Consider the following 25,938-nt stretch of genomic DNA (forward strand, 5'->3'; position numbering starts at 1 on the left):
CGGCAGATTGCAGATTTTAAGCTACCAACATGATGTCACTCAAAGCAGAGCTGGAAAAATGATGTGTGTAATCGACAGAATCAGCTCTCAACAGCCAGCACATACCAGCTCCAGCATACCACTGTTTCTTTTCATAAATTGCTGGACTTGGATAATTGAGGGAATGTTGTACTCAGTGAAATCCACTATGTATCCAGAATCTAGAATTAATACAACATTTGGAAGGCAAGATGTTTCGTTTTCTTCTCCTAGGTTAAATGCCACGTTAAAGGCTCACTCATGTGGTATTTATTACACGTTGTAACACGCACAATAAAGAATTGCAAACCTTGCTAGAAACTCAAGAGGTCATCCTCTGGGCAGTCAACGCAAACCACCTCAGAGAGACAGTTGTGCATTTGGGGCTGAATGATCCTAGAGAGGGTTTCCATAGAATTCCATGATAGACAGACATGATTAGGTCTGCACTTACATAATGTGAAAAATCAAGAAGGGATAATCCTAGTTCCTTCCACTTGCACAGGACTTCGTGGCTTATAAAGGGCTTTCTGCAGGATGGTAAAATCTCTTATATCCAGTGTCTAGTGCTCGTTAAGACAGATCGCTAGGTGGTAAACTCAGGTTTCTAGGTCACTTGTGTTCACATGACTGACTTGTAGTGCATCTCTCCAATTCTCTGCCAGTGGAGACCTCATGAGCCACTACCAGGAGGCCAAAGCGACATTTTTGTCAGGTCTGGCTGTGGGCCAAGCCTGTATTAAGCACTTTCTTTACAACGTCTCTGAAGCCATTCAACAACCCTATGAAGTAGTTCCTGTTATTTTCTTCCAATGTTGCAAATACAGAGGCTAGAGATGTTAAATTACTTGCCAAAGGTCATGAAATTCATAAATGCCTGAGCTGGGACAAAAAATCAGTACTGTCTGACACCTAAAGCCTATATTAAGAATCTCTAGACTGGCTTAGGTCAAAGGTTTTAATAAAATTGTAGATATTTAATGTGCTAATTGGACAGCATGACCTGCAAGTAGTTTCCAATGTAGGCAGGGCTAACTTAACTGGGCTAGGGGTATGTGAGAGCATTGGGGAAACATAATAAAAGTGATGAAAAAACGAATGTGTTCCCGTGCTGTCGTGCTAGATTGTGTAACTTAAGAAGGCTGTGTGTTTGTAATTGCCCTTTTCTGTGTAAAGCACAGGCCTGAATTAGGCCAGCCTTTCAGAGCATCCTCTGCTGCCCCTTTTGTAGCCTGTGGCCCCCTTTCTATAAATTGTAAATTAGATACTAAGTTCCATGATGGCAGAGATGACTGTACATCTTCCGCACTGATGTTGCTGAATCTTTAGTCCTATCCCAGTGGCTGACATGGTAGGTACTTAAATATTTGTTCCATAGTACTGGTGGTGATGATAGCAAATACTCAACAAGTGATTGCAGTATATTCTTTCCAATATTATCTCATTTAATCCTCATAATAACTCCATTAACTTTTTTTCTCCCTAATTTATAGATTAAAAAAAAAAAACATGGCTTAAGACATCTCATAACTTGCTCAAGGACATAATAATAAGTGGCAGAAAATCAGCTTTGCTTGATATCAGAGTCTTGACACTTAACATTATGCTCTGGTCTGTTGATTTATAATGTATTTGTTGTATCCCTAAGAAAGCTCATATTACTAAAATCAGATGATAGAATTTCAGTTCTGTGAAGAAAGGGACTCTGTTTTGTTTTAACTGTATCCCAGCACCTACAATAACTCTTGTCATATATTAAGTGCTCAGTAAATATTTTTGGTGCATATGTATGCAGGAATGGGTAGGACAGTTATTTCAACAGGAATAGGAGTTACAAACTGGAAATTTACTGGCTTACAACACACTTTGTTGTTGGGTTTTGGGGGGCAAGAATTTAAATAAAGGTAGAGCTTTAAAAGCTAAATATCACTGAACAAATTCAGTAATTTACTCATTCATCTACGAAATATTTATCTCCAGTCAGTAAATATAATTGAGCATCTACTAAGTGCCAGACTCTTAATAGCAGAGATATAGTGGAATGGTTGGCAATTATAAGTAAACAAATATTACAAAAGGCAAATGTTCCATGAAGAAGGAAACAAAAAAGATGTTAAGACAAAATACCAGGAGCAGGGACTATGGGGAGGCCAGGGAATGCCTCAGAGAAGTAGGGACCGTTCAGCTGTGATGCTGAAGAATGCCAGGAACACGAGGAAGGGGCACGGGGAATGAATGGCATGTGCAAATGCCAAAAGCTTTTGGAAAGAACTTGACACATTGGAGGAACAGAAAGAAGGTCAGAGAGTCTTCTTAGAAATGGTCTGTGTAGTCCTCTTACAACTACAGGATTGCACAGGGCTTCCTTCACTCCCTGACCTCCTTTACTGCACATCGTTGTGTTAAGGAACAAAGCCAACAGCTGTATTTTTCTTGGTTTTGGTTGGAGGGGATGGTTCCCTCCTGCCCATAGCAGAAAAGAGTGGTTCGCAAAATAGAAACCTTGGAATCTACTTAATCTACTTAATGGAGAGCCATCTAATTTGCCTTCTCACAACTTAAGTCTTAGGAAAATATTGCCTATACTGTTGAATAAAATACATGCAGGAAGAATTTGGTAGGAAACAGGAAAGGGAAAATTTAGTAAACCCAGAGGCTTGATCTCTGGAGGGGACATTTCTCCCATTGCTTACAGTGGAAAATTCCTCAAGCACAGCCTGGCTAACGGGACTGGGCCTTCCTGATTCATCTTGCAACTCTGTTCCAGTCTAGCCCGCATTCTAGAAAGACATGGGTGAGAATATCCCAAATAGTACTCCAAGGTCTCCAGTGGCAACGTAAGGTCATTTCAACTCGAAGCAAGATGTCTTCTCACCGCTTTAAGATGAACTTAGCTTTCCTCCCCTTCCCCCCCCCCCCCTTATGCCTACCTGCAAGAGAAGCTGGACTATGTAACTACAGACGAACTGACCTCTGGAGCCTTGGTGATGGATACAGCTCATCATGTGAAGAACCAGCCATGGCAACTGGAGCTGAAGTGGATTAAATCAATTTGCACCAGTCTTCATCTGTTCCTGGAATTTCATATGTGAATTTGGCACAAATAGTCAAACAAGTAGGAGAGACTTAACCAACAGATGAGAATAAAATGGAATCTACTGTAAGATGAATTTCCCCGCCCCAAATTATATCAAAGAATATTTCGCCTCTCTTCTCCCAGAGATATGCGGTTGCTTTCTGGAGATGAGGACAATGCCATTTTCCACCTGGCAGAAGCATCTGTTCTTCATGGAAATCTAATGGCAATTCCCAACCTCAGTTAAGGACTTGTTTTCCCATTTTTTTTGACTTCAAATACTTTCTAAATTGTGTTAGCCGAAGCATTGTATGTATATAATTAACTCAAAGGTCCCTCTGGGCTCATCCAGCTAAACTGGTGAAGCTTAACTGAGCAAAACATTCGCTGATGTCTCTCCGGATGTCTCTCCCTGCAGTGACACCCACTGAAATGAATGCCTTCTGCAAGGGGAAATCGGGGACATTTCTTTTCCAAACTGTCTTTCTAGTGATTCGGGTTGCTTCAGAAATGATTGTAGTTGTTTCATAACAATAACGATCTCATTTTCTTTCAAATATGGAACTTGCGATCTGCGATTCGGGAAAAATTGGGGTTGCGGTGGGATTCTGTATTTTCCTCCTAGTTGAAGTAGGAAGATAGGCCTCTTTCTGGTGTTCACTGGATCTTTGACATTCCCTCAGGGAAGCAGTGGCGCTCTGCTGGCACAGGGCTCCAAGGTGCAGGGCTCCACTGTACCTTTCACGTGGAGAGCAAATGTCAGCGGTTCCTGCAGTGCTGTGTCTTCACAAGCAAAACCCGCAGGGGGGCCTGGAGCTGTTTGTCCAAAACTAAGTGCAAAGGGCTAGGGAACGTGGACTTTTTCAGACTGACTATGTTGACAAGATTCATAACTCAGCCCTCTTCCTCCCTCTGCCAGTGTAGACGCAGACGCCTACAGGTAGAAGAGGTTTTTGACTCTGTTCGAAAGGGAAAAGTCAGGTGTGATCCGCAGAAAAGTTCTGGCCCCAGCTCCCCGATCTATTCCTAGCGCAGAGAGGGCTTAAGCTAGGCTATGAGCATTCTCTCCTCTCTGTGTGAGGCTTCGATCCCCAGGCCTCGCCCTTGAACTTCATCCAGAGACCACATGCATTATGGAAGGGTGAGCAAAAGGGACCGGGATGTAGACTTCCTGCCTACCCAAGGGAACCTACTTCTCTTTGCGGTCCTGGAGCACAGGTGTCCGGAGAAAGGCAGCGAGCTAGGGACTCTGGGTGCTGGAGTAAACGCCGCCCTGAGCTGCGTGGCGCTAGGGGGAGGGAGGTTGGAAGAGCGCGTCTACGCTTTTCACGTCAACCTGCAAGCTAGCTGCTCGCTGCCCAGGTGCGGGTTCGCGGCTGCGTGCGCCCCACTGCAGCAGAGAGCAGCCGCAGCCTCGGCCTCGGCCACCACCGCTGCTGGGGAAGAGTCCTGGGGCTGCTGACGCGGTTGGGAGGAGCCTCGCCTTTAATGCACCAGCCGCCTCCAGCCTCCTCCTGCAGCAGCAGCGGCAGCTGCGAGTGCGCGCGTGTGGGTGTGAGGGTGAGTGCGCTGGCGCCGGCTGCAGCGCCCTGCCCGGCTCCCCGCCGGCTGCCGAGCCCCCGCCAGCTCGAGCCGCCCTCCCGTGGGACCAGCACCCTCATCCGGGCCGGGCCCGCCTGAATCCTGACCCTGCCATCTCGCCACTGCAGCTCGGGTCCAGAAAGGCACCATTTTGTCGCGGCTGCCCGCTCTCCCAGGGGGAGGAGGGATCTTTTTTGCATTTCGGAGCGGCTGCCAACGAAGGGAACCTGTTGGGCATCTCCCCAGCCCCGCTTGTGAGCGCCTCCGGGGCGGCGGGCGGGACCAGACCCCTCGGGGCACGGCGCATCTTGGCACCCGGAGGCAGCGGAGGCAGGCGCAGCATCCTCGCCGGGAATTGGAGCTGGAGTGAGCGCACCGCGGGAGGAGCCGCCGCAGCCTCGGAGATCCCGGGCGGAGGAGGTGACAGCTCCATTGCCGGGTTTTTATTTTTTTTCTCTCTCCGCCTCCCCGTCTCCTCCTCAGGCTCGGACCATGGTGCAGTCCCACTGGCTCCCCTGCCCCCCTCTCCTGTGAGACTGGCTGCGGGGAGGGATCATGGATACTTGTCTGCCGGCTTCTGGTTCCCACGCAAGTAAGCCTGCTGTCAATGGAGGAGGACATTGATACCCGCAAAATCAACAACAGTTTCCTGCGCGACCACAGCTATGCGACCGAAGGTAACGCCAGCCCCGCCGCATTCCGCCGCTGGGGAAGGGCGCAAGTTGCGGATCGCTGAGCTCCGCGGGCAGCCGGGCGAGTAGCGGCGGAGACTCCTGCGGGCCCCGGGGCTGGGGCGGGGGCTCGGCTCGCAGGGGCAGCTGCCGGTGCGCCCCACATCCATCCGGGCTCCGCGAGGCGAGCCGGGCGTTCAGCAGCAGGTGGACCCGGCGCCCACGGGAGTTAAAATGGCCCTCGGGGATGAGGTTTTTCAGGGTGGGGCTCCCGGCTGGAAAAATGACCCCCCAAAGACAGATGACCCCTTCCCCCAATATGTATGCAGGGTCGGGTTGAGGGGAGAAATAAGAAGGAAGGGGGCCCGAGAGGACCGTGGGTCCACCCCTCTCTGAGCGGAATGATGTGTCTCTCAGTGGCTGCAAGGGTGGGCATGGTTTCATTTCCTGCCCGTTCATCTCTCCGGCCGGGTTACCTGCTTAGACAATCAAAAGCCCATAAGGCTCGTTGAAAAAGGGCGAACCCCTCTCCCCTTGGAAGTGCATTAGCAAGATATAAAAAGGTAGCTGGGGAAACAGTGCTGGGGCGGCGAGCGAATGAGTGTGACACGTGGGGCGAGCAATGCGATCAGTGGGGCCTTTAAAAATCACCATTATGAATTCTGCAGCAGTAGTTTCTGCTGAATCAACAGCCAGCAGAAAGCAAGAGGGTTCAGTAAGCTGAGCTTTGCCAAGAGGTGAAATTGTCGTGTTTCTCTCTCTCTCTCTCTCTCTCCCCCCCCCCCCCCCCCCCCCCCCCCCGCCACCCCCCAGATTGTTCTGACATTAGCCTGAGTGAGGTGCAGGCAGGAAAGAAAAGTCAGCAGGTGGAATCTCATTTGCCTTTTGTGTGGGAATAGAGAGAGGAGGCTTTTTTTTTGTTTGTTTCTAAATACCAAAACTTTTGCATTTTTGCTTTCATTTTGTACCTGTCAGCCTTTATCCTTCACCACTCCTATAAAGTGTTGCATTGTCACATTGTGATAGCCACATGAGAAAATATGTGTGAAAGTGCTTTAGGAAAATGTAGCAAGGCGTGTTAATTTAAGATTCTTCTTCTTATTCTTGGGTGCTAAAATTTCTGTAATATTTAATCAAATCAAGACCATTAGAGAAATGTGATGGGCGTGGTGGTAGTAAGAGTTCAAGTTGTGAAAGATAAAAAGACACACAATTTGGGGGTAAAGGTGGCATCTTCTCTAAACATCCCTGGAAGTTTTAGATAGAAAGAATGCCCAGCGCTATTGAAAATACATGCTTCGTTCATCATCATTATTAGAGAGCATCACACCTAATGCGTCCATGGCGCTAGACAGATCAAGCCGAGCTTTATGAGCTCTGGCCTTCAGGAGCTTAGAAGTGGCTTTTAAGGTGTTCAGCAGCCTGTCCCTGCCCCATACCAAGCACCATACTTGCTGATTCTTTTTACTTGCCTGGTGACAACGTGGTGGTAAGATGTTCTTCCCCATTCTTAGTGCTTTGTCACTGACTCACCAGGTAGAACACGATCAGCTCTGGGTCAGAGCATATCATCCAAAAGAGAAGTTGGCTTTCGGGTCTATTGTCCTTGGGGGCGCACCTTGTTTTTTTTTTTCTACTTGAGACAACAAAGATAGAGGGCTGCCTTCATGTTTTCTTCTGTATTGCATTATGCCTCCAAGTGCAGGCAGAGGAAACTTACTGAGCTGGGAAGATGGGGAAATTGAGGCCATGTGCGTAGCACCGTCATCTGTAGAATGAAGAAGTGAGTTAAACACGGCATTCCTTATCGCTTTCAGGGCCCTAGATACTACCTAATCTTTGTTCCTATTTGATGACATTTTTGTAACCTCTGGTTCTGAATAAAATATCTGGGTTCATATAGTCTGAAATGAGGCATGAGTTTATAGCAAAGAACTTTCCAAAATTTTTCCAAATCAGCCTCTTGGATTCCTCCCCCCACCCCCCAACTGCCACCACATTGAAAATTTAAACAAACCTTTATTTCACAGTATGCTTCCAGGTTTCTTTACCTGATCTTAGTGAAGGTCTGGGAAGGAAAAAAAAAAAAATTGGAACTTAGACAATGTAGATTGCCTTTTTACATGCAATCCCTAATTGCATTTTAGGAAACATTGACCTGGCCAGAGGGGGAAGTGTCCTTCTGATGATGATGAATTACCTTCAAAGTGCTAGTACACCTTGAAGGAACCCCACTAGATCAAAATATTCTTTGTTAAAATCGTCTTCATTGGGGGCTTGCCACAAAGTTCTCTTCCCTTTATTAACTTAAACTCACCTTCTGGAGAATTAATTTCTAGGTCCTTCTATAGACTTTGCTTTTCTTTTTGCCTCCTTTGATATTTCTGCATTTTCCTCCCTTGCCCAGATATGGCAGGGTTTTTTTTGCCAAATCTCCTTCGCATGTATCTCTGAATTTTTCTTCCCTCTGCTCGGATCATTCCACACTGCAGTATTCTATTTAAAGCTGAAAGGTTTTTGCTGTGTAGTTAGTGTGAAGGACTCCAAGCTCAATTTGCATTGTAAGTGGTATCTGCAGGCAAGTTCATCCGGGTAAGAGCAATGCAGATGCTAAAGGACACTTTTTCCCAAGCTCCTCCCTCTCTCTCTCTCAGTTGGGAAAAGAACGCATGATGTGCATTTATTAAAAACATTTCTTATAACTTTTCTTTTATTCTGAGTATTAAGTTACCACCCTCCCCTACGTTTTCCTATCTTTTCCTCCCTTTCTTAAAGTTACTATCTTTGAGCATCTTCTCTTTTCCAAGCCCTGTACTGAGGTTTCTGTAAGTAGCATTTTAATATGTCCATCCCCTGCTAAGAGGATCTTGTTATTTCCATTTGCAAATAAGGAAACTGAGCAACTGAGGCCCAGGGATGATACTAATTTGTCAAGGTCACACAGTCGGGGGAAAAGCTTGTCTTCAAACTCAAGACTGGCTGACATGCTCTTCTACTAGGAAATTCTGCACTGCTTCATTTTTCTTTAACTATTAGTTCCTGTTATGGGGAAGATCACAATGGTTTATCTTTGTGTGTAAACGGTGTTCCCATCTGAGGAAACATTCTTTGCAGGGATCAAAGTGTGTGTTTGGGTTTAATACCTGAGGAAAAGCATCGGTAGGGCTGGCTTTCTATATTTTTAGACTTGTTAGAACCAACTAAAACCCCCTCTCCATTAGAGCAGTCTGAGAGTTTTCTAGATTAATCTTTCTACCCTCATATGGGGCACAGTCAGAATAAATATTCTACGTAGGTGGACTTTACAGGAATGGCAATCTGGTTAGAAGAGGAAGTCAGAGAACTTATTGTTTAAAAATAACTATTCTGTTCTCAGTTTCCTTAGCTTTAAAATGGGATTAACATTAGAACCTATGCCACAGGCAAAAAGAATATCTAATGCAGGAAAAGCACTCAACACAGTGCCTGATACAAAGCCAGTCCTCGATCAATGCCCTCAATACATTATAGCCGTTGTTAGTATTACTTAAACTGCATTTGCATGGCAAGCACCCTGGTTTTCCTCGGATTGTTGTTGATTTGGGATGATCTTGAGGGGAGGGCTAGTGGAAATGGGAGAGAAGTCCCTGAGACCCGCCACAGTCTCTTTCTTGACTCAGCCACTAGCCACAGATCTTGCCACTTGGCAATCTGCCTTAATGTACTTGCTGGTTATATTCTGGTAGTGAGTAAGTTCCATCTTCTCTTAGAGGCCTTAAAAAACCCATACTGCTTGTACATATTAAAAGAAGAACAACTTCACTGGGTCCATGTATTGTTATTATATTAATATGATATTATTATTATGTAACTGTTGATTCCTTCTGCCTTTAATTCCTTCAACAACTATTAACTAACTTTCTGTGGGGGTGATCCTGCATGCTCCGGTACAGACATTGTGTCTGTTCTCATGGAGTTTTTGGGCTGGTGGAGAAAGTAGACATTGAACTAATGATTTTGCAAAAAAAAATACCTAGCTACCAACTGTGACAAGCGATATTCAGGAAAAGCACAAGACGCCTTGAGATTATGTGTAAGGCAGAAAGGCGAATCTAATTTAGACTGGGGGTTCAGTGACTGCCTCTCAGACAGAGTTGAAGCTGAAAACCAAAGGATGAGTCAGGAATTAACAAGAACTGAAGACATTTCAGGTAGAAGGGGCAATAGGTCCAAAGCACAGAGATATAAAATAGTCTGACAGATTCAAAGAATGAGAAGATGCCTAGGGTTGAGTGTAGGGAACAACAAGAAGAGTGACAAAAATGAGACTGGAGCCTACAGTTTACTTTGGAATGGACCAAAACCAAGAAAAATTAATACTAGGAGAGAAGGATGGATAAATGGATAGATAGATGATAAAGCAAGTATAAAATGTTAATGGTAGAATCCAGGTGGTCGGTCAATGTATATTCACTGTAATTTTTTTTCAACTTGACTATTTGTTTGAAAATGTTTGTAATAAAATGTTACAGAAAAGAAACTGGAGAGTATTTAGGGACCGGATCATGTTGGGCGTTGTTGGCCTTAAGGAGTTTGGACCTTATCCAAAGATGGATCGAAAGCCATTAAAGGATTTTGATCGGGGAGAAATATGATCAGGTTTGTTTTTTCAAAACTCAGGCTGGTTGCTATGTAGGGTGGGGTCAGAGGGCTGGGTAGGAAGTGAATAGGGGTGAAAGTAGGGGGATAGTTAGGCCACGGCTGTCCCCTAGGATGGTGGCAGCGATAGAGGTGGAGAGAATTTGATGGATTCGAGATACACTGTAGGAGAAGAATGGATAGGGCTGAGTTGGTGTGACAAACTGGGTGGAGATGGAGAAGTAGATGGAGATGGTGTCAAGGATGACCTCCCAGGATTTTGCCATGAGAATGGATGCATAGTGGGGCTTTCCACTGAAACTGGAGTCATCTGGCCTCACGGTGAGACTCTCAAGTAAGCAGTTGATATCTGGGACTGAAGCTCAGAAGAAAGATCTGGACTAGATTAAAATTTGGGGTGTCACGGGTATATTAAAGGTACTTAAAAGCATGTGAATAGATGAGATGCCTGGGAGAAGAGCACTGCAGGGCAGAATTTGAGCCAGTGAGTGAAAAATTACAAGGAAACTGATCTTGGCTCCATATAAAGAAATTGTACCAGGACAGAATACCTTGGTGTAAGCATAATTAACCGCACACTTAAATTATACCAGTAATGCTGTATGACCATTTTTGAGCAATGTGATAGAATAAGAAGAGGCCAGTCTTGGGTGAGTTGAGTTCATAGGGTCTCCAAACTTGAGATCTGTGTGATCTGTGAAACGTTACAGCTTCTTAGGGGCATGAGAATAAAAGAAAGTGAAATTCCCTGCTTCCTCCCCTCCCCCCATCCATCCCGCACTTGCTCAAGAAAGAGGGAAGCTATGATGAGTAAAACTAGGAAGGTACATGAAAATGACTTTTGATATGAAGGTGCTGGAAAGGCATCAGAAAAATAAAAGGCGGTAGTGTCATGATGGAGAGCTGCCCTGTAGTTCCTTAAGTTGCTTTGGTATTTTTATGCAAATGCAAGATCAGAATAGGATTTCCAATGCATATGGATGACTGTTTGAGTTCTCTGCTAGTCTCAGAAAAATCTGAAATGGAAGGTGGGAAGAAGCAGCCTTATACTATTATAAATGACCTTTCCGGGGATAGGAAATGTTCCACTACTAAGCATAATAACCAGAGTGCATTGAAAATCACTAGCAAGTATTCATTATTAGCATCCAGGTCCCGAGGGGCCATCCCAAGCCCTTTATGAGGGCTGGTCAGAAACGTACCAATGGACCTGGGGTGAATAATATTAGGCCAGTCCTGTCAAAATATTGGTAGGCTCAATGAAAAGAGCACAGCTGCAGACTGACATTCCTAGATTCTAGCATTTGCATTTACGAAGAAACTAAGGGCCCAATTTAGATGCTTAGATGAGGGAGGAGAACTAAGGTTTCTTGAGTACTGTCTGTATCCCGGGCATTTTCCTAGGTGTTTCTCATGTGTTGACTCCTTTAATCTCCTTCAACAGCTCTGAGGGAACGGTTGCGTTAGATGCATTTTCAGAATAAGAAATTGCAAGGTTTGGAGAAGCAAAGAAACTTGTATAAGGTCACATACTTGGAAGTGGCAGACCCAGATTGGAACCAATGACTGCCTGGATTCTAGGCAAGTGTTCTTTGCCCACCCCTGCTGCTGCTTGTCTGGATTTTAGAGGGAAAAAAATTCAGGTTGTGTTCAATGCTCCGCATACATCCCCATGGTGCCCGTTCAGTGCTACTCAGTTCGCCCGGTTCATCTCATCCCAGTAAGATAGTGCACAAGTCTAGGCTTTCCTCTTTTTCCCACAGGGAGGGAGCTGAATTCCCCCAGTTGGGGCCGGAATCTTTAGCTGACTTAATCCTGTAGATTTATTCTACTCTATCTATAATAAGAAAAGAAGGAAAATATTTACGGAATTGAACAGTCAAAGTATAAAAATTAGCTGGGTTTTTATAGCCTTCTCCATGTCCCTCACCCCCAGCCTGGGACACTCACAATGAACTTCCCACTGGGCCATCCAGGCACCCATTCTCCAGAGTTGATGGCAACTCACATAGTTGTCTGGAGCAGAGCAAAAGGAATGGGCCAGAGGCAGCTGGATGACGGCTGATGTCCTTTTGCCTCAAGGGTGGTGTCTGAGAACTCATTTTGGCCAGAGCAACTCTCCAGTAGTGCTCTACCCATCTCCCATTAAAATGATATTTGCTTTCATCTCCAAACTTCATTCTTACCACCAAATTTCCTTCTGTTGCTTTTCCAGTAGAATGCTAGAGTGAGGCTGAAAATCAGCTCTGACCTGACAAACCAGTTCTGACATAATTATCCCATTGGAAGCACAGATTCTTCCTACAAGACCACTAGGAGTTTTGTCGTAAATCCAGGAATCCTTGGTATCTTATGCTCCAAGTTCACTATGGGAATAGTGGGAAGTGGTCATAATAGGATATGTATTTGTGAAATCCATGGACAACTAATTAGTATTAATGGTTTTTTTGGAGAAAGGATCATTGTGGGTAATGGAAAAGGATGGCCATGTAGAGGGGTAAGTCAGACTGTCAGTTCTGTTTTCGAGGAAAGAGACCTGATTGATTCCAGCAATGAAAAGAAATGAAGGGGCAAGAAGATGCATGGAGTCTAAGGGTCTGCAGGGGCCTCTACAGGCAGGATTTTAACGTGAGAAAGATGAGGTCTACCAGAAGGAGTGTGCCAAAGAGTACCTTACCTATGAGACGATGTATTCTAGGCGTACTGGGCTTGACGCTGGGCGACTGACAGCCTCCTCCATCATGCGTGGCTGATTTCACTGCTTGAATCCATTAAGTAATGAACCCGAAGTAGTCGCAGAATGGCAGGCCATCTCCTCCACTTAATGCAGGGGGCTCAGCTCTGTGACCCTCAACAGACGCACAAGGGTGCTGAGTGTGGAAAAGCTGTAAATGGCCCTAATGGGAGATATTGCAGCGAGAGGCTGAGCACTCCCAGGTGGTCTGAAAGGCAAAACCTGGATCCCTAAGTACAAAATATCACCAGGAAGTGTTTTACCAAAGAGGAGAGCTGAACAAGAAACTTGAGAGTAGCATCGCTCATGTAACTTTGCAGAGGTAAGTTGGGGCCAGGGACACCCAGATTAGGAGGTCTGTTGATTCACAGCTGCTGTACTGTTGTCATTCATGGTTCTCTCTGCCTTTATGTCTATTTATAAGGCAAATAATGCATAAATGCCTTCTTACTTGCAGAGCTTCAAGCATTATGGAAGTAGATAAAGCAAAGCGTGAATCACTTCCATCCCCACACCAATCCCACTTCTTTGCCCAGAGTTACCATTGTCAGTAGTTGTTGGGCTTCCTTATAGACACCTTTCTAATACATTTCCATACATTTAAATATACATGTACAGATACACATTAAGGGAGGGACTGTTTGCATAACTGAATGCATACTGCTTGATTTACTTGCGCTTTGTTTTCTTGCCCATTCAATGACATATCTGTGTCAGGACACCTACGTCTGCCTTGTTCTTTTTAATGGCTGCATAATGCCCCGTGGTATGACTGTACTGCAGCTTATTTAGCAGTTCCCTTGTGGCTGGATGGGAAATTGTTTCCGGCTTTTTATATTACATAAGATGCTGCACTGATTATGCATATACATATGTTTTTGTTCAAACATTCTCCTTTAAAGCCGAGATACCAGTTCTCATTTATTAGCAAAATGGCAAGACGGAATCTCTGGTCCTTCATTTATTCTCTAAGTAACCTTGGATAAGTCATTTAACTTCATGAACTTGAACTTCCTAATGTAAGAAATACCTGGCATGCCTATGTATATGTGCACAGTACTGTGTATTCTAAAACCACTGTGGATTTGAGTGTTAATACAGAATAATGTTGATTACTAGCAGTTGTGGAGGGCTTGCTATGTGCCATGAACCAACTTTGGGCTTTAAAGTATCTTTCTCGTTGATACTGTCCTTATACCCCTTTAAGTGAAAAGTTGAAGCAGAATGAGATTACTTGTTCAAGGTCACCCAGCTGTGGGTGGCAGAACAGAAGTCACTTCCAGGTCTGTCCATGTAGTATATAGACACGCCTGCTTAAAAAAAAAAAAGAAGTCATGATGTTGATGCAGAGGAAAGATTCTTCATTCTAAAGAAATTCTCCTTTGAGTCAATACCAATACACAGGGTCTAATTTTTATCAAGAATTTGAAGATGAACAGAGGGAAAATTGGAAGGCAATGCAGTCTTTATTGCAATCAGTTGTTTGGAATGCACATGAGAAGACCTGGGTGTTATTCCCAGTCCTGCCACCATAATTAGTCACTTTTACTCTCTGGGCATTGATTTCCTAATCTACTAAAATGAGGTTGAAGATGGGGGAGGGGAGGCAAGCTCTCTATAGATTTTCCTGGCTCTAAGTTTCTGTGATGCACTGTGTCTGTATTTGTGATCATCTAGGTTTGTTTTGTGTGTTCTGACGTTGTAGTCGGGGGTGAACTTGTGGGACACAGATGTAGGCTTTAAATGGCCCCAGAACTCCAGGTCTGGCTGTATGTACTGATGGGTCAGATCATCTTTCTGGCAAGAAGGCTCTGGAGCAGCCAAGAGGTGGAGCCAGAAAGGGAAGCGTCTCTGCCTGAAGCTGCTGCAGACGGAGGAGCCAGTCTGTCTGGGCGGCCCATGACTTTGAGAGGAGCCATTTGGCAAAGTTGCTGGCAAGAGCTGCCTTGCAGCATGAATTCTGGAGACTGTCCTGGGCTGGAGTGAATCAGGGATGCAGCAAAGGTGGCTGGTGGAACAAATAACCATCTGGTGAGCAGGGCACTGCTCAACTTGCCGCACCGACAGGGAAGAGCGAGTGCCAGTTGGTGAGGCTGAGCCTTCAGTGACATGATCTGACAGGCACAATAGACTGTCTCCCCTGCTGTTGTGTGCTCCACGGAGGGGGCTGTAAATCCCACACGAACCTTTTTCTTTTAGAAATCAGGAAGCCCCAGTTCCTTCTACTATTATAAATTAGGAAATAAAATTCACCAACTCCAGCAAAATTGATTTTTGGATTTCTTGCCAGCTTGCTGTGGTGGTGGTGCTGGGGAGTGTGGTGAAATAGAAGTTCTTGCTCTCAGGCATCTTTCCATCCATTTGGGCAGATGATGCTCTGACCTTCTCAAAACGTACTCAATCATATAAGCCAGACTGTGTGAGTCTGTGCTGCGTTTGCCTCTCTGTTATCCCTGGGGGGCTGAGATGGTGGAATCAGAGCCTGCCTGGCTCAAGACACCCCCCTCCAGCAGTACTAGTTCCGAGGCCTTGGACCAGCCACGCCATCTCTCTGATTATTTTTTTACCTATAAAATATGGCAGCGGCCGAGGCAACATGCCCCTGGCTAACATGTTATTGTTTACACGTGAGCATTTAATAAATACAGAAGAATCCCTCTCACTCCATGCAGTTGGGACCAGTAGTGGATGATAAGTTGGAATAGTTAAGGCAGAGAATCATAACAATGATACCCCTATTTTATTTTTTTTAATTGAAGTATAGTTGATTTACAATGTTGTGTTAGTTTCAGGTGTACAGAAAAGTGATTCAGAGATATGTATATATTGTTTTTCAGCTTCTTTTCCCTTCTAGGTTATTACTAAATGTTGAGTATAGCTCCTGATACACCTATGTTAAACAGCATTGCCTAATTTTGATGAAGAACCTGTTGAAGAATCAAAGCTTAGTCTCTGAGTATGGAACTGCTGATCGGGACTTACATTTTTCTTGCGCAAACCACACCCAAAATGACAAAGACCATGTCTGAGATTGGTTTTCTTGAGGTTGAGTGAGAGTGTAGATTGGTTAAGTAGAACCAATCTTCACTACTGATCCTTCTAGATTTTTATGATCGTCCCCCATCTTTTCTCTCTCCCACATTTAATTGACAATTCTTGATCGTTTTTTGAAAGCATTAAACTTAGTTTTCATATCAAACAATCATTCTCTGCCTTTTCACACCATTCTTTTCATCACCTTCCATGATATTTAATTAAATGACAAGTATACGGGCATCAAGAGATTTGGGAGCGGACACAACTGACTCTCAGTAGATGAGCAGCTCAACCAAAAGAAACAGAAGTGAGCCGGTGGACCAGAGATGACCTTAATAAATTAGCTGTGAATGTAGAGCAGGCTAGAGACCCATTTTACAGAGGGAATTGAAGGCATATTTTCATCCAATGAGTCAACTTCCTGGAGGTCTGTTAAAAGAGATTCTGTTGTAATTATGATACGGAGGAAGAGCCATCGTATACTGAGTGTACCAGGAATTGAGTTAAGGACTCTATATACACTATATATCAGTGGTCGCCAACCTTTTTGGCACCAGTGACCGGTTCCGTGGAAGACAGTTTTTCCACGGGGGTGGGGGGATGGGTCAGGTGGTAACGTGAGCAATGGGGAGCGGCAGATGTAGCTGCGCTCGCTCTCGCGCTCGCCTGCCTCCTGCTGGTGCCTCCCGGCTCCTAACGGGCTGAGGACCGGTACCGGTCTGGGGGTTGGGGACCCCTGCTATATATGATGTACTATATATTACGTGTATATGTATTGTGTACTGCATTGGTGTGTATATATATGATAATAGGTACGTGCATCCACGTGTGTGTGTACATCATAAAATCCTCATAGCAATCCTCAGCTGTATTTACAATTAAGGCTGAATTAGGTGAGACTTTTTAGGTCTTAGTCACCGTTGTCTATTATCCATCTCCTAGTCCAATATCTGGTAAATAGCGCTTATTACACGTTTATTAAGGAAATGAGGGAATGTATGACAAAACTGAGGCTTAGAGAAGTTGTGTCATCTGCCCAGCATCAGTCAGCAGACTCGGGACTTGAATGCATGTACGTCTGACACAGAAATGTATGTTCTTAAGAATGGATTTAGGACGTGGATGAATCTAGAGACTGTCATACAGGGTGAAGTAAGTCAGAAAGAGAAAAACAAATCTTGTATATTAACGCATGTATGTGGAACCTAGAAAAATGGTACAGATGAACCGCTTTGCAGGGCAGAAAGAGAGACACAGATGTAGAGAACAAATGTGTGGACACCAAGGGGGGAAAGTGGCGGGGTGTGGGGGGTGAGGGTGGGATGAACTGGAAGATTGGGATTGACATATATACACTAATATGTATAAAATGGATGACTAATAAGAACCTGCTATATAAAAAATAAATAAAATAAAATTCAAAAAAACCCGGATTTAGGTATATTACAATAATTTCTTTTTTACAAAGCTCTTGGAGATATACTTTGGATTCCATATTGCCCTAAGAATAACCTGATGGGATAAAAATCTGGTGTCATCTCTGCTTTTCACAAGTACGTAGATGCTCTAGAACAGGGTCTGTAAATTGTCCTGTAAAGGGCCAGATAGTAAATATTTTCATCTTTCCTGACCATACAGTCTATGTCCCACCTACTCAACTCTGCCATTGTAGCGTGTGGGCGTGGCTGTATTCTAGCAAAACTCTATTTGCAAAATCAGGTGGTGGCCCATGGACCATCGTTTGCTGACCCCTATTCAAAAAAAGTGTTTGGTACCCAATAATGTTCAAAAAATGTTGATCTTCCAAGTGAGTGATTTTGGTAAGTGCTAGAGGGATGCTTACCTGAACAGGAATGGCTCAGTGGGGAAGGTTGGGTCTTCGTGGGATTCTGACAGGTGGAGCTGAGCAGCACAGGCATTCCTTATGGAGAGTGGAGTCTTGTGTGATCTTAGGAGGCAAAAGTAAGCAAGGAAAATGGTGTATTATTGAGCAAATGAGCTGGAGACTAGAGACATAGCTGACTGTTTGATGCCCATTAGAACCCTCATATACCACCACACATCTTCCAGGTAGTGTCCCCACAGCTGCTCACTCAGTGGTTACTTTAAAAATGTTTGTTATATACTAGGCATCACGCTAAAAAAAACCCCCAGATATGCAATTAAAAAAAAAAACAAAACAGACACATATTCTACTGTCATAGAGCTTGCATTCTACTGGAAAGATACACATTAAACACAAACATAAGAACATGAATATAAATCTTGGTAAATGCTACATAGGAAAAGAATAGAGGCTGTGAGAGAACAAAATATATGCTCACTGATGAAAATTGGGACTGTAAAGAAAAGTGTAAAACAGAAAGTCGAATTTAGCTCTGAACATAATCATTACAAACATTTCTTGATGTATTTTCTTCCAGGCTGCTCTGTGTGTGTGTGTGTGTGTGTGTGTGTGTGTGTGAGAGAGAGAGAGAGAGAGAGAGAGAGAGAGAGATGGATGAATAAGGAATTATATGAAAAATATTATCATACCTATGTTTGTTTCGGTCCCAAACACAATACTATGAGCATTCTTCTGTAACATCCTATAGTTAAACCATAATTTTACCAATCACTCAATGCTGGAAGTTTGGATTATTTCCAGGATTTTGATGTAGTATTTGTGTGATAAATGATTGCAGGCATCTAAATCATCTCTCAGGTTATTTTCTTAGAACAGGTGTCTAAAGTCAAGATTACCGGGTTAAATGGTACGAACGATTAAGTTTCTAGAGAAGATCAATAAATTGCGTTCTAAAAAGTGGTACCAGTGAGTGCCTTTGTAATTGCTATGGCTCTTTCCTACTTTTGTTTGGTCCGTGTTTTGCCTCTACTTCACGTTGTCACTCGTTTTCAGTGTGTTTAAGTTCATCCTAGAGAATGTACGTGGGGTGAAAATCAGAAAAAAAAAGTCATGAAGATATAATTAATGAGCTTTCATTTGATCCCGTTGCCCTTGTCCGTCCCCAAAGCCCCGGGTCCTCTTACCCTTCCTAGTGGGAAAACAAGCTCAGTGCTCAGCCTCCGCTATTAAATACATGGGTAAGTAGCTTGCTCTCTGGGATTTAGTTGCCCACCTACGTTAAATAAAATGACTTTCCTGGTTCCCAGGCATCAGTTGTAGATAAGTATATGGAACCTGGTGACCCAGAAATGTTAATTTTCTTCAAACTGGTGAGTAGGTAACTTCAAAGAATGATTGACCCAATATGACAACCAGTATGGTTGTTTAATGAGCTGGCCTCTTGTGGGGCTCAAATCTGACGTTTCTGAAAGCTATGTTAACCTTTTCTTGTTATTACTATATGTGGTTGAATGCAGTTTGAACCTAGATAAATCTGAGAAAACTAGACTCTATCGTTGGCTCAAGATTTCCAGACATCTCTAATTTCCCTCCAAAACTTGAGAGCATGATTTGATGGAAATGAAAAGTAAAAACCTTATAAACTACCACTGGGATTACATTGTTAATGAGTGATTTTTAGTCCAACAACCGTCGAACAACGCAGAGGTTAATTAGGTATAATTTATAGTCAGGCCTCTACACTCCCAGTTCTTCTGCATCCATGGTTTCAACAAACCATGGACTGTGTGGTACTCAAGTATTTACTATTTTAAAAAATATCCGTGTTTAAGTGGACCCGTGTAGTTCAAACCCATGTTGTTCCAGAGTCAGCTGTATGTTGGCTGTCTGTAGTTCATCAGTCTTTGGGGATTATAGTTGGGAGTCCGTCTGAAGTCTCAGTTCATTTGGCTTGAATACTTGGGGCACTTTTCTCCCTCTGAACTATCTGGAGGTATTGCAGGAAGAAGACCACATTCTTTGACTTCTTTTTGTTTAAACTTTTATGAAGTATTAAAAAATGATACACAGTTTGTGACCTAAGTGTTCAGTAGATAAAATTTAAAGGATGCATGGCTGGCTGGCTGGCTGGCTGGCTGGGTGGATGGATGGATGGATGGATGGACGGTTCAATGGATAAAGATTTGTGTGGTTAGTAGGTGATCCAGTTGCTTCCTCAGAGTTCTAAAAGTATTAAAACAGCTTCTATAAACATTAAGTTTCAACGATGATTTGAGATGGTAATGTTAAAATCTACCTCTCATCTCCTTTCTCTGCTGTCTGGGAGGCCAGGGCAGGTGGGATGGAGTGAAAGAGTATTGATGAGGGCAGCACAGATGCATGGGGATAGGCTTCCAGGAATTCATCAGTGGTTCTAGTTTAAAAGGAAAAGATATGACAGAGGGGAGAAGAGCTGCCCTGGGACCCTGAGCTTAACAGGAGAGACTGGGACAGCTCAGTGCCTCCAATTGATGTCTCTCGCGATGATTAATATCTAATATCCCACTCCAGGTCTGTAGGATTAGCCTGGGTGAAATGAACATACTATGCTTTGGAAGTCAGAACTCTCTGGTTACTTCATAGGACGTAGGAGGAAAGATTTGGGTGCAGTTCCATTTGTGAACAAGGTGTATTTCCTTATGGGTTCTCTGACCCCTCACAGCATCAGAGATCAAAAACCTGCTAAGGTCTCCCCAGGACCTGAAGAACTGTGCACTGTGGTGAAAACTGCAAAAGGAGTCTGATTACCATATTGTGCTTCTGCTGCCAACATGCTTACTCAGTCCCTAAGATTTCTCAGCACAATTTGAGATGGAAATTTTCCGATCAGAATTTTTCCTATAAGTCTAAGAAACTTGGATTTGAGCCCATTGTGCAGGCCAGGTCTTTTCTTTTTCCAGTTACTTGACAAGCAGGTTGCCTTTGAGTCACTCATATATGGATGGCCTTAATCTAGACGTTGGCACATGCTGAAGAGGCAAAACACATTTTCCGCCTTTTGTTTGACCCTTTAAGAAGATTAGTCTGTTCACGATTTTCTCCTGTGCTTATAAGCCTTACTGTTTACTGCCTGTCCCTTTGTTTACCTGAGTCTCTCCCAACAGATCTTCAAACCAGGCAGGCTGGCTTGTGCAGGGTCCTCACTACCCCAGGCCATTCCTGCTTCCCTGCTCCTATAAGTACCCTTTCCCCTTCCCTGGTACCTATGTGACCTGCCTCCAATCCAGATTTTCCCATGACATTTTCCTTGAATTCCTTGAATTATTTAATCATAACAACAGTCCTGTGATGTATAGGTCTCATTCCCATTTCATGAATGAGAAACCTGAGGTCCAAGGTCAGACAGCCTGCCAGAAAGAGGCAGACCGAATGTTGTCTCCCCAACTGGAAAGAAATTCTCAGAACGCAGTCATCACATCTTTACCCCTTTAGTTTATCCTACAGAGGACAGTGTAGTGCTTGGTGTACAGGTGCTTAGTAAATGGTTTTTAAACTGGATTTGAGTTTGAGAGTAAATTGATTATGTCTCCGCAGTTAGGACAACAGCCAGTTACATATTCTTTACGTGGGAGTTTGAACTTGGAGCTCCCTCTTCACATATTGAAGCCAGGTTCTCCTATGCCCACTAGGGTTTAAAGGTACAAGGGTGCTGTCAAAAGATGTGCTTTTTGCAATCACTTGGAAATCATACCAGCTAATTAAGAGCATGACCCATTATTTATTCGTTCATTTGTTTACGTGTTTTTTTTTTTACTCTTTAACCATTCAGCAAGTATTGATTAAGCAATTGAAACCTTAGTCATGCCATATGAGTTGGTATATGATAGCATCCAAATGAAAAAAGTATATAAAGGGTTATTAACATTGGTTATGGGGGGGTGAGGGGAGAAGTAAGCAAAAAAAAGACAATTCAAAATATTAAAGTTCACCACATCCATGATCTATATAGTATGATTCCTCCTGTATGTGTGAATTGTGAGAATTCAACGAACAGAATGATTATCAAAATATAAATGATGGTTATCTCAGGCTGATGGAACTTTTAGTAATTTTTACTATTTATCTTTATATTTTCTAATGTATGACAGTTTTCAATAAGTATTATGCATTGTTTACATACTAAAAATTATAAAGCTGTTATTGGGGTGAAAAATAATTCATAGAGTGTCTATTGTGTGTGAAGAACAGGCCACTGGATATCAATGTGGTAAATAGTCACCTGAGTTCTTCTCTTTACTTTGAAGTCACATTAATAATTCTTCAAGTGAAAATCAGTTGGAACCCTGGAAAAGCAGTGAAAAGTGGACACTAGTAATTGTCACATTCTGTAACAAGAATTCCATTCAAGTTCTCGTACCTGTAGGTCTGGGTGAAAGGGCTTTGGCAATGAGCTTGGCCCTTAGGTTCAGAGCCCCTTTGGTCCCGTCTCTTGGCTTAAACAATAAGGGTAAGAGGACACCTCTGAGTTCAACCAATCACTCCATAATGGGGCGGGGGAAGGGTCTGGATGAGTCAGTTAAAATCAATTGCAGTGATGGAAAAGGCATCTTAAGAATAAACGTCCTAGAGCCCGTGGGCCAGCACCAGCCCCTCTGCACATGAAGGATCTCACAGTCTGGACTTATTGACACAGAAGGTGGTTTTAATTACCCTGAAGGAATTTCTGGTATGTTTTGCCAAAGCCAGTCTTAAAGTGTTTAATCGGTGGTTTAGTGACGACCAGACCCACTGGAGAGGCCTGCACTCGGGGGGACAGCTGGTTCAACGTGTCGTGTATTGCAGGGTGGCTGTTAGTAACAGAGCGTAGGTATGTTTTATCAGAGAAGCAGAAGCAGGAAAATGAGATGATCTTGGCTTTGAAAAGTTTGGCATGTCTTATGTCTGAGAAACCTTGGTTTCCTTCCCAGTCATTGACCATGATCTAAGCATCCTCTGTAACCTCTGTTTTGGGTCTACTGAAGGTAAGCTTTGGTAAGATGATCCAACGCCAGAGTTTGAGTGACTAATCAAGCAATCAGCTTTATAGCTTTACAACCAGTGACTTGAAAAAAAAATGAATTTACCTTTCCAGATACAGGCACAGGGAGAATTTAGACTTTTACCTGTTCGTGTTGGCCGCAAAATATTTTAAAAAAAGAGGTATAATAGGAAAAGCGGGATGATGGTGTCACATCACAAGGCCATGTTAATCTATCAGATCACTTAAGGAGGAACCGTAGTCCAAGATAAATGAAAGGGCACCAGAGAAATTGTTTACTTGATTTTTTATACAGCAGGTTCTTATTAGTTATCTATTTTATACATATTAGCGTATATATGTCAGTCCCAATGTTTACTCGATGTTTATCTCTTTGCTCTTGAACCTTTTGGTTGAATCCTCTCAGTGAGATGTAAAAACAATCAATAGTACTAAAATACTATCTTTTATTCATCTCTCCAGATTTAACTCCAGATGGAGTTTCTTTTTTTCTCCCAGCATAAAAATGCCCTTCTTCCTGTCTCCTGTCACTGCTGTCCCAAGCAATCTACATATAGGCTAATTTCTGCTCTGATGTAGACATGTGAGGGTGGATAACTTGGCACCTTGAAACCTGAATAGGAATCTAAAGGTGTCTTTGGCAAAACATAATGAGCCCCCATTTGTTGAGCCTCGGAGAGTGTCTCTGTCACGTTTAGTGACATAATGGTTTGCTGATAATCCTTTTTGCTTGCATGGAAAGGCTTCTCAGCTTATTTCATAGGAACATTCACTGATCTAGGGATTTGCAAAGGTTATAGAGAAGTAAGGTCATTGGAAATGAATCCCTCTTAACCGTCAAAACAACTGAGCAAGTAGTTCCTTGGGTGTTCTTGCTACAGCTGCTAATTATCAGTTTTAAACAGTCCTCTTCCTCTTACCTTTCAAATTAGTCTGTCAGTAAACCAACTTCTTAGCTAACCAGGTTGATACACTGGCCGCCAAATTTTAGGCGAGGAAGGAGTTACATAAAATAATAATCCCATCTCATACTTCTGACAGGGTTTTATATTTCTGCAAAGTATTTTCACAGCTCTTATCTACTATGCACAAAAAATTTGGAGAACAAGTTTTATTTTGTCTCATTTTCTCAGTGAGAAAACAGATCCGGTGGAGTTAAGCGGCTTGCCCATGATCACATAGCTGGTTTGTGGTGGAGACATGACTGAGGTCCAGAGATTCTGATTCTGAAAACAGAGCTCTTCCCATGATATTAGAATACTAAATAAATCAACTTTCATTGAACTCTCAACTAGATGAAATCTTGCAGTTTTGGGAAAAGGTATTCATTTTTGCTGGCTCTCTCTGTGAGATGTTGGCCACCTACATGCTTAGCACAAGGTTCTTTGGGTAGAGCAACGTGGCATGTTACCCTTTGATTGTTGGGCTTGGGTGTGGGATATGTCTTATTCCTAAGGTTGTTCATTGTTACTCTTGCCAAATGGGCAGGTTTGGGGGCCACTCTCCTAGCCAGTGGTGCAAGCCTCAAAGAGGTAGTGTTTGGTGATCATAAAGATGTAGAGAAATCAGTGAACTTAGTTCTATTTCAAGACTGCGTACAGCACCCAGATATCTAACTCACAAATATCTGCCGTATGGAACAAGTAAGAAGATAGGTGAGAAAGACAGTGAATTAATCATCACTGACACCATCCTTATCCCTGGAAACTTAATATAAGGGACGGGAAGTTACATTTACTGAGTGTTTTTTACCTGCTTACCTGCTTTTACCTGTTTTTTACCAGTACATATTTTGCTTCCTTTACATTTAATTATGTGAGCAGTGTATTCTTTATTAAGAAGATGGGCTCATTACTTAAATCCTCTAACTATAGTTACCCATATGTAAAATCATGACAGTGGTAACCGCCTTCCATGGTGTGGTAAGGATTAAGTGAGATAGTAGTTGTACGATGGTTAATTCAGTACCTGGCACAGATTGAACATTCATTAAATGGTTGTTTGATTGTTGGTTGTCTTTAGTATTTCTAGAAGCCTTAAATGGTCCTAAGTGTTATTTGTGCTGGGCCAAACATTCTTTCTGCCCACCAAATCCCTAGAGTTCAGGATTATACTAAAAAGATATACTCAAAGGATTAAGGACCCTGACTCTGGAAACCACTGGCTTTGTTTCCTGACTCCATCACTTGCTAGTTCTGTGACCTTGGGCAAGTAATTGAACCTCTGTCAGCCCAGGTGCCTCCTCTTTAGAATGAGGATAACAAGCTTAACTTCCTAAGGTTGCTGTGAATATGAAATACTACAGGGTATATGACGTGCTCAGGACAGTGCCAGGTACATGGTGTGTAATAATGGCTAAATAATGTTAGGTTGTCTTTTCATTAATATTCATTCAGTTATCTAACTCTCCTGAAGCAAAATCATGACTGTCAAAAGATGGTGGTTTTGGTTACAAAACAGAGGAGAAGTAAGTTAATACCTCAACCTTAATCTTTGATGTAGTATCAGTTCTGGCTGGTGGTGATTGGTTCCTTTTAAATAATAAATATAATCTCATATAATAATAAATGGAATCTTATGAGAATCTAAGCCAACTGCTGGTCTTTTCTGAATAAGAAATAAAGCATTAGGAAACAAAAATCCATTATCTACTCTAGGCACCATCAGTAGGATAGTTTTTAAAGGTAATAGCTTTGAGATATTAAAAAATCAATAATAATAGATTAACTATAAACCACTCTTTCTATATTAGTGTTATGTTGAAGCTTCCTATTAAGCTTCCTATTATGGCTTAACTTCGTTGTTTTTGCAAGAACCTTGCTTTATTTTTAGTACTTTTTATATTGCCTTATTCGTAGATTCTGCCAGTGTATAATCTTATACCTGTGAGCACTTTGAGAGAAAAGGAGTCTCTTCTAACCAATGATTAGAAGTCAAATGACTTGCTCCTGTTTCTGAGTAGTTCCAATTGCTTAAAAGTGGTTCTGTGTATCAGAGCAGTCTCTCTTTTTTTACCCATTGCTCCTAGCACTACACTATGAAGCCTTACCTCAAAGCTTGGTCCTATGCACGCGATCCCTCTTCCAATAAAGATAGCTTTCCTAACCGCAGGCCTCCCCCAAACTCCCTAGATGCCCGATGCCTGTTGTTTTCCACTCTGATGCTATTAGAATCACCTGAAGTGTTTGTTAAACACAAATTGCTGGGCTCCCCCCAGAGTTTCTAATTTACTAGGTCTGGGGTGGGGCCTGAACGTTTGCTTTCTAATGGTTTCCCAGGTGATGCTGCTACTGCTGGTCTAGAGCAACGCTTTGATAACCA

At 43.1% G+C, this 25,938-nt stretch overlaps 1 protein-coding gene across 2 annotated transcripts in view; it reads left to right on the forward strand.

The window, feature by feature from the left end:
* The first annotated feature begins 4,470 nt into the window (after positions 1–4,470).
* Positions 4,471–25,938, forward strand: part of PPP2R2B (protein phosphatase 2 regulatory subunit Bbeta) — a 293,891-nt gene continuing 272,423 nt past the window's right edge. The window contains exons 1-2 of one of the 2 annotated variants that reach the window (XM_027081697.1): positions 4,471–4,764; positions 5,159–5,352. In XM_027081697.1, coding sequence (XP_026937498.1) covers positions 4,583–4,764; positions 5,159–5,352 — 376 coding nt within the window. In that variant the 5' untranslated portion in view covers positions 4,471–4,582. Of the gene's footprint in view, positions 4,765–4,786; positions 5,042–5,158; positions 5,353–25,938 lie in introns of those variants that run through there. The other variant, XM_027081696.1, reaches the window with a different exon arrangement.

Source organism: Aethalodelphis obliquidens, unplaced genomic scaffold (genome assembly GCF_003676395.1).
Source record: "Aethalodelphis obliquidens isolate GAN/ISIS:26980383/991018 unplaced genomic scaffold, ASM367639v1 scaffold45, whole genome shotgun sequence".
NCBI lineage: Eukaryota > Metazoa > Chordata > Mammalia > Artiodactyla > Delphinidae > Aethalodelphis > Aethalodelphis obliquidens.